The 9,047-nt window shown below is 40.7% G+C and overlaps 1 protein-coding gene across 1 annotated transcript; it reads right to left on the reverse strand.

Moving 5' to 3' along the window:
- Nucleotides 1–526: 526 nt before the first annotated feature.
- LOC119306660 lies at nucleotides 527–1,479 on the reverse strand. Its single transcript, XM_037582828.1, has one exon. It carries the CDS (start codon nucleotides 1,424–1,426, stop codon nucleotides 758–760), a length of 669 nt encoding a protein of 222 aa, XP_037438725.1. The 5' UTR covers nucleotides 1,427–1,479; the 3' UTR covers nucleotides 527–757.
- Nucleotides 1,480–9,047: the final 7,568 nt, after the last annotated feature.

The raw sequence follows: 9,047 nt of genomic DNA on the forward strand, positions 1-9,047 counted from the left end.
AGGATTTGAACCCTGGTGGGCTGAGGATACCACAGTCCCTCTAACCATCCAACCACAGGTTGGTTCACTCCTTGGGCCGGAGCTGGACTCTCATGAAACATCTTAGTTACGGCCAGTTACCCCTCAAAAAAAAAACCCGGCCAGTTCGGCATCCCTCCGCACTTTAACTCCGCTTCGGAGCGGAGTGACATGCAGTTATAATTAGGGAGCGGTTAGAACCGTGCTGCGCTCTGTGGATGGTTGTCGAACAGGGCCTTAGTACTGCCAATTTAACATGATTTGTGCCAAAATAGTATGAAAAAGCGAGTCACGAAATTTATGTACCCCCTCTAATTCATATGAGCCACTAGTAATATGGATCCATATGAATTAGAGGGAGTAGTAATATGGATCGGAGGGAGTATCAATTTGTACATTTCGCACGCATGAGCACATTCAAGATTTTTGAAAAGCTACATTTTTAGTGTTCCGAGAATTGGCGAACGTACATAACTACATTTGCACTGGTAGGGAGCGATACGAAATTTAAACCAACTAATGGGATTCCATTTTATTTCCAACATTTAACGACTACAGTCAAAATGAAGAGGATCCGTACCAAAAGAAGGAAACAAAACATGAAACTAATAAACTATGAAAAACTAAACAAAACACGAAAGAAACTATGAAAAACTAAACTGAGGATCAACAGGAATCCCACGTTATTGAGCTTTTATCCATTGTTACTGAGCCGAATTGCTCGTGGCATGCGGGCGATCTAGGGGCGGCGCAACGGGGGAGCGAGGGGAGGGAGAGGGCCGGGCGGAGTCTTGGCCGCGATCTTGGTGAGGAAGTTGACGGCGATCCTGATCATCTTCTGGAACTCCACGAGGCTGGCCTCGAGGATGAGCCTGACGTCGCCGGTGAGGTTCCTGCAGCTGATCGAGCAGGCCGACACGTCGGCGATGGCCCGGTCGGCGAGCACCTTGGCGACCAGGTGGGCGTGGACCTTCAAGGCGGCCGTGGCGCCGTGGATCTTCTTCATGGCGGATTTCATGGTGACGCTGCAGTTGCTGAGGCAGACCTTGAAGTCCGGCACGGAGGTGTTGAACCCGGGGACCTTGCCCTCGAAGATGGTGGTCGCCACCGCGCCGGCCTCCGTGGCCGCCTCCATGGCCACGGCGACGAGCGCGGAGAAGTCCACCGTCCCCGGCGCGCCGGCGATGAGCGCGCCCCGCGGCGAGACCGACGCCAGCGCGGTCTGGATGTCGAGGAGGCGCGGGCCCAGCTCCTTGACGCAGTGCGCCGGGAAGGGGCCCTCGTTGCACGTGGTCACGAGCGGGCTGGCGCCCGGCGGGGCGCGCCCCGGCGGCGGCCCCACCGCCGCCGCCGCCGCCGGGGGGAGGAGGACGGCGAGGGCGAGCGCCAGCAGGGTCGGCGCGGCCATTTCCTTAAGCTTGGAAAACTGGATCGAGAACCTCTGTGGTTCCTGTCGGCGGGCTGAGCTCTTGGTTTGTGGTGTGCTGGAGCGATGGAACGCCCGGATATTTATGTGTCCGTGCGGTTGCTCGCGCGGCCAGGGAGTGGTTCTTGGTGCTCGTCGTCGGTGCGGCTGGGAGGTTTTTCCGACGGGGCATGCGCGCGGCCATGACCATGGGTGATCAGTGATCGAGCTGCGGGAGTGCCGGATCAGGTGCCGACTAGTGGAGTAAGCGCGAATGTCCCGGGAGTCCTGTTGTGCTCGATCTTCTTGCCAATTGGTGCATGCGCATGCAGGCGTTATTGCGACTTGTTTCTACGGTGACCGCGTCAGGGGGAAAATCCTATATGCCGCTCGTTGCGTCAAACTGCCGGCGCTTCGCACAGGCGAGCGACCGAGCAGCGACGCAACGGGCCGGCCCGTTGATCCGTTCCAGCGCTCCCAGTTTTGGGAACCTTCTAGAGGTTTCCAGCTGGTTTTTTCCGGTTTTGGGAACCTTCTAGAAGGTTCCTGAACTGGTTTTTTTCCTTTTCGTATTTCTGTTTCATTTTTTTTCAAGTTTATGTTTTCTTTTTCAAAAAATGTTCACATTTTTTGGAAAATGTTCACGCTTTTACAAAAATGTTCAGAATTTGAAAACAATTCGTTTTTTCAAATTTTGTTCACAAATTCAAAAACTGTATGCATTTCTCAAAAATTGTTCAAAAAATGTTCGCGCTTCCAAATTTGTTTGGTATTTTCAAATTTGTTCTCTGTTCAAAAATTTGTTCTAAATATTCAAAAAATGTCCGTGCTTTAATACATTGTTCATGCTTCCAAATTTGTTCTCTGTTTCAAATTTGTTCTCAAGATTCAAAAAATGTTCATGCTTTAAGAAATTGTCCAAATTTGTTCTTCGTTTCAAAATTTGTTCTCAAGATTCAAAAAATGTTCATACTTTTAGAAAAAAATTATGCTCAAATTTTGTTCTCAGTTTCAAAATTTTGTTCTCTAAATTCAAAAAATGTTCGGAATTTAGGAAATGTTCCTGTTTTTTCAAGATTTGTTCACCAGTTCAAAAAATGTTTATGTTTTTAAAACAAATCACTATTCAGAAAATTGTTCACATTTTCTAAGAACATTTTTCTTTTTATAAAAAATTGATCGTAATTTTAATTAATGTTCCTGTTTTTCAATATTTGTCCACAACTTCAAAGTTGTTCCTGTTTTTCAAATTTGGTTAAAAGTTTGTAAAATTGCTAAAACTTTTTAAAACCCGTTTGTGTTTTGTAAAAAACGTTCGTACTTTTCAAATAATATATTCAGAATTTACAACAAATGATAGGAAAAAGGAAAAACAATCCGATTCCTTAGATATGATAGGTCTAAAGGACTCGCATTGCACTTTAGCCAACGTACAGAGTCTGCCATAGTGGCTAGCTAGGCATGTCTATAGTCTCGCGGTCGCGGTTCGAATCCTGGCTGAAGCTCTCCGTTTCTAATCATTTATTTTTTACACTGCTCGCTGCCTTCCTGGGCCAGCCCAGTCGAGGGACTGCCATATGCGAAGCCTGGACACTCTGCCGCATAATGCGGCAGATAGGAAGTCCCGCGTCAGGGCACCAAAGGAAGGCATGGACGTGCATCGCCAAATGCAATGCAATTGATTGAACTCGATCGTTACGATTTTAGGGCCCATTCGGCGTACAGATTTTTTTTTCTAATTCCAATGTGATTTTGACCCTTAGTTTTTTTTCCCTATCCATGACAATCGTTTCACATGAATGAAGGTGAGACCCCATGGAAAATTCTAGGAACCCGGTAACGCCCAAACGTTCGTCTTTTTGCCATGGCAAATAGAATGTTTTTTTTGGCCAATTTTAATGACGCAAGGAAAATGTGTACTCATGGTGTTCTTTGCTAGAAAATTGCCATGCATGGCAACTAAACTTCCCATTCCTGCGTCACTAAAATTGCCATAGAAAACATTCGGTTTGCCATGGTCAAATCCCAAACGTTCGAAATTTATCATTTCTGAAATTCAAAAGGATTGGATTGGACAGGGCATCCAAATCATTTACTTTTCATATTCCACTGATTTGGAAATCCAGCAAACCGAATGAGCCCTTAGTAGGGAGTTCGGCTGCGGTTTTCAATGTACCCGCTATGCAAACAAGCAAGTTGTGGGTCACATTCTTTGTCTGAGTTGTGGAAAAAATTCTTAAGTTGGTGGTACTAGCCGTCTAATCTCACATCGAACCCCGTCCCCACCCCTACACGAATCTTAATGTGGATACATTGGACAATTTAGAATGTCGATATAAGAAAATCTCAACCGGCTTAAGTTTAGTAAAACAGCTTTCGTACTAAACAAAATTGTTACTGAGGACAAAACAAGGATTACATATTCTAGAGACAGACACCATGTCGCTTTGTCCACCGGCATTCAAGTCATGCTCAAAACATGGTGCATATGTCGTACTTTTGTAAAAAAAAAATATAAAATTATAATCTATGCAACCCTATGAAGATATGCCATATAGAGTTTATCTTGGTGTTCACATTGTGATGCACATAAGTGGGTAAAATAGCATATAAAGATAAGTTATCAATACAAATTGATGTCAAAGTCTCTTTAAGGTCATGCGAAGACTATGTCCCACCATGTATGTCTTAGGAAGAGTTGCCCTATATCCTCGACGAAAAGATTGGCGACCTTCCCATACTACCTGTGAAGATATGACCGTTTATTTCTTCATCTCCATATGTTGCACAGGTATAATGGAGAAGGTTGGCACTTCTCTTCTTTGTGTTGCCGAAAGGATGGAGTTCAACCAAAGGAGGTGTGAATAGGAGATGATTTTTTTGTATCTTAACTTCCAAAATTTAGGGGTAATGCGGAAAAGTAAGTTATCTAGATATGCACTCTACGGTGAGAACAACCTATATGGCAAGCAAACTAGAACCAAGGTAAGGAATGCATCAGGCTTATTATCAAGCCAACACGAATACAATGCAAGTAAAGGAAACAGTAAAACATAAACAACAAGAGTCGCAGATGCAGATGTATCCCGAAGTTCACATAGTGCTAATATCCATTGGAGATATGCCAAAGCCAAATCCCAGGAGCACCACCAAGTGACTCACCCTAATCTTTCTTTGAGTGGAGGGATTGAGAGGAACCAAGATTTTTAGGTAGTAGCAATGTTGGAAGCAGCTCAAATCAATGGCTAGGGTTGGAGGTGGAAGAAGGATGAGGTTATAAATACTCCTCTCCAAATGTGATCATTGCCCACCAGTTGGCCTCGTGTGCGCAGGTTCACCTGAAGCCAAACCAGGAACCCCATGGGCACGGGGTCAGAGAACCGATGTGCATTGGGTACTTAGGGAGTTTGACACGTTGACCCCATGGGCATGGAGAACGTATCCTGTGCAACAGACAGACTGGTGCACCAGGTGCTCCGCTGCTACATCAGCCCTTGGATTAAAAAGAGAGGGACAGGATGCGGTTCAAAGGGATCTACTGGTACACTTTGCAAGACAGACCTTCAAGTATAGCTAAATCGAGCGAATTGACCTCCCGTTCTGTGTTTGTCAATCTCCCATTCCATCTTGTAGCTGGATGGTAGTCCAGCAGGAGTGATTTGATGAAAATCTTGACATGACCCATGCCACAAGTTCAAGAAATATCTATGGCCGACTTTGTATATGATGGACTGAAATAGGATATGTAATGTTTAAGATGTATCAAAATCTTTATTGCTTCTCAAGTAGCAGTATTACTCTGCTGTAGATTGTATAGGAAGGCATGTGTTATCTTCTTTTATACGTTTATTTGACCGACCTTTTTTTATTTTAAACTGTGCATTGCATCTCAGAGAATTGAAACGAGGTGTTCTTGTATCAGCTTATGTAAATGTTGCATGATTGCTCATTGATGAACACATTACATATTCTGCCTCTCTTGCACAGATTTTTGCAGCAACATTTCTATTTTGTCATGCAAACTGAGACTTGAATCCTAGTCCTAGATGCATAAAGGAGTAAACTTCATCTTGCGAGTGAGTTGACACCCAACTGATAGCTGCCTTCCCTCTTCATTCCGCAAAGATAGGATTTGGCAGTCTGTTTCAACAAGCACCTTAATCATCGATGAAACACTTACATAATTTCTCATGGCTCAGTCTATTTTCTCACTAATGACATCTTGGAGTCCACAACCTTACAACAACAGGCAATGAAATGAGTTCATTCATGTAAGCTTGTGACGATCACTTCAATAATTAATACATCAGGGAACGAGGTACCTTGCCGACGTATTCTGGCCAAATAATCGTTGGTTCATTGTTGTAAACCAAGTGTAATCCACATGCAAACATGAGAACTTTCAAAAAATAATAATACTCCAAACATGAGTGAACAAGGTACCTTGCCGACATACTTCTAGCCAAATAATCGTTGGTTCATTGTTGTAAACCAAGTGTAATCCACATGCAAACATGAGTATATATCTTCATGATTTTTTCAGAGCATTTGTACTGATGTACTAATATTTTACCTTGATTCGAATTAATGGAAGTTTGGGCTCTAATCCACTGGTTGTTGGTTGACTACTCTTTTCAGTCGGAATCCTTACATGAAATTGCGGATAATCCTTTTTTATTTGAACAACGGAATTTTAGCAGACCGAAGAAACCGAGAAACAAGACATTATTGAACAATTGACAACAAGGCCACATGCTTGCAGGAAATGGGACAACGTCTGAAAATCTAAACAGAAAACCTGAAACTCACAATTTTATTGAAATGAAAATAGAGGCAAGATCATGAGGATCGAAATCTGCTACATCTTTTAACATAACCTACACATTCTGCATTGAAAGAAACTGAAAATAACTTGCTTAAGTAAGCATTAAGTAAGGAATGACATAACTCAGCATTGTCAAAAGGTCTAATAGTCCTCAAAGGAAGTTTGTTTGGCCTATAATGGTTTCCCTGTTTAAGGAGTCTATAAGGAACGAGAGAACTCTGAACACCACAAATATGTCATGTTTAACAGAAAAAAAGATAAAATTTGACCCTGCTTTCTAACAAAATAACATGCTTTGTTTTGCTTCGTCATCTATCAGGGAGGTTTCAACTAATGAGGCTGTGTGATGCAAAACCCATTCCAAGAACTGCCTGCAAACAATTGATCAGAACGCAAGTGCACAATAAGTTTTTTTCCTTGAAAAAATGGTTTGAAAAGGAAATCCCATGTTATTATCTGGGGATAAATAAGGCATTCATGAACACAATAAGGCATGAAGCTCCCATATACTCCTACAGGTAAGGCTTCCTCTGAGTAGGAACCAAATTGTCGAATTCACTGTAATCTTTAGTACTACAGATATTCTAAGCCTTTTTTTCACTAGTCCTACAACATAAAAAATAGTACTCCGTAATACTTATTATCACAATCTAATAGCGAAGCACTTCAGTCAAATCATAGCCCACAACCGCGACGCTGGCGGCGATGCCAAATCAAAAGCGTGTACCATCGGCAGTGCCAAGCACTAACCAGCACTGTCGTGTAGAGAAACAGCTGACGAGAAAGAGGTGGAGGGAAGTGGGGAGAGGGATCGCACCAAAGGTGGTTGCTGCCATAGAGATTGGAGTTGTGCAGAAGAGATATCGCAGCACCATGGATCACCGATTCACAGCTCAACGATTTGGTACAGAAAAGGCGGATCCCACGAAGAGAGGAACAGGAGATGGGGAAGAGACCGTATGTTTGTTGAGGACTACTTACGCAATTCAATGATTCGGCAAGGTCCAAGACATAAAATGTACCGACAGCCCTGATTATCATAAATCTGTTCCATCTACTCTCTATCCAATGGACCAGAATCCATCGGTGCATCCGTTGCACTAGTATACCCGTTGCACCGGATACATTCTCCATGGGCATGGGGTATGTGGCTCAGACCCCAATTGGAAGAGCTATGCCCCATATATTTTATGTGATAGATATAGGATGGATAGTGTATATGGTTGCCTTGATCCCTCTTAATAGTGCAATGATCACTTCTTTGGGTTTTTTCCCTTTCGTTTTGTTTTTTTAAATGTTTGAGTGTGTTTTTCAAAAAATCGATCACATGAATTAAAAGAATTCAACGTATATTGTGATATTGTTCATTGTACAATTAAAAATAGTTCCTTTTGTATGAAAAAAATGTTCAATATATGTACACAAATGCTCACCATAGATTAATAAAATCAATGTGTATAAAACATATGCAACGTATATTAAAAAATATTTCATCCTACAATATAAAACAGTTTGGGTTGTATAAATGGAACCACAATATAATAAATAAAACTTGGTAATACATTTTAAATTTTTCACCGTATATAGATAAATATATAAATATATATATATATAATTTATATATATATAATTTTCACATTATAATATACTAAAAAAATATTATAGTATAGAATACTATCGAAAGGAAAAAAATAAAAAATAAATAAAAATTGAATCATAAAAAATAAAAACCGAAAGAAGAACCCAGAAATGAAAAAATGATAAGGAAAATATATAAATAAAAATAGAACTAAAATAAAATAAAAAACAAAAGAAAAGAAAAAAGAACAAAAACAGAGGGTGCGAAGGGAAGCCCCAAACTGGACCATCCCATTGCGCCTTGTCCGTGGGCATAGGCTTGACGGTTCTGAAGCAATCCAGCTAATTACAACCCAGAGCTCCTATTTTGCGTGCGGGTCACTCCGTAGAGCGCAAAGCAGGGCTCCCCCGTTTATTTTCTCGGTTCTTTTGTAGTTTTCTGTGTTTTTCTCCGCTTATATAGAATTGTTTGGGGTTAATTGACAGCTTTGAATTTCAAATAAAGGCCGTGATTTAAAAAAAAATGAATTTCACAGAAATGTTCACGAGTTAGTAAGATTGTACTCGAATTCAGAAAAATGTTTGTGAGTTTGCAAAATGTTCTCAAACTGAAAAACAATTAGGAAAGTGAAAACAAATGATCACAAATTCAAAAAGTATTCATGATGTTGAGCAAATATTCATTGATTCAAAAGTGTAGATGTTTTTTTAAAATGTTCACAAAGATCAAAAAATGTTCGTGAATTATAAAAAAAAATCAATTAGTTTGATTTGCTGATTCAGAAAATATTCCTGTATTCCAAAAAAATGTGAACAAAAACAATGTTAATAAAACTAAAATTGTTCCAATTTATTTTGTCAATTCAAATATGTTCGCTGACGCAACAAAATTGTTCACAAGTTTAGAAAAAAATGTTTGAATAAATGTTCGCCAAAAGTCTTCATGTTTTAATAAAACGTTCACGAATTTGTGTAAAATGTTTTTAAAACTCAAAAATTGTTCACAACTACATAAAAGTAGTTCAAAATTTTAAATTTTTCATAATTTCAAAAAGTGCTCACTATTTTTTTTAAATCACAAAAATTCAACAAACTGGTAGAAAAAAGGGGAGAAAAAGAAAAAGGACCATGACAAAAAGTAAGAAAAGCAAGGACGGAACGATAAGGAAATAAGTAGGAAAAAGTTGAGCAGAAAAAAAACTCCCAAAAAGACCGGTCTGC

Source organism: Triticum dicoccoides, chromosome 5B (assembly GCF_002162155.2).
Source record: "Triticum dicoccoides isolate Atlit2015 ecotype Zavitan chromosome 5B, WEW_v2.0, whole genome shotgun sequence".
Classification (NCBI taxonomy): domain Eukaryota; kingdom Viridiplantae; phylum Streptophyta; class Magnoliopsida; order Poales; family Poaceae; genus Triticum; species Triticum dicoccoides.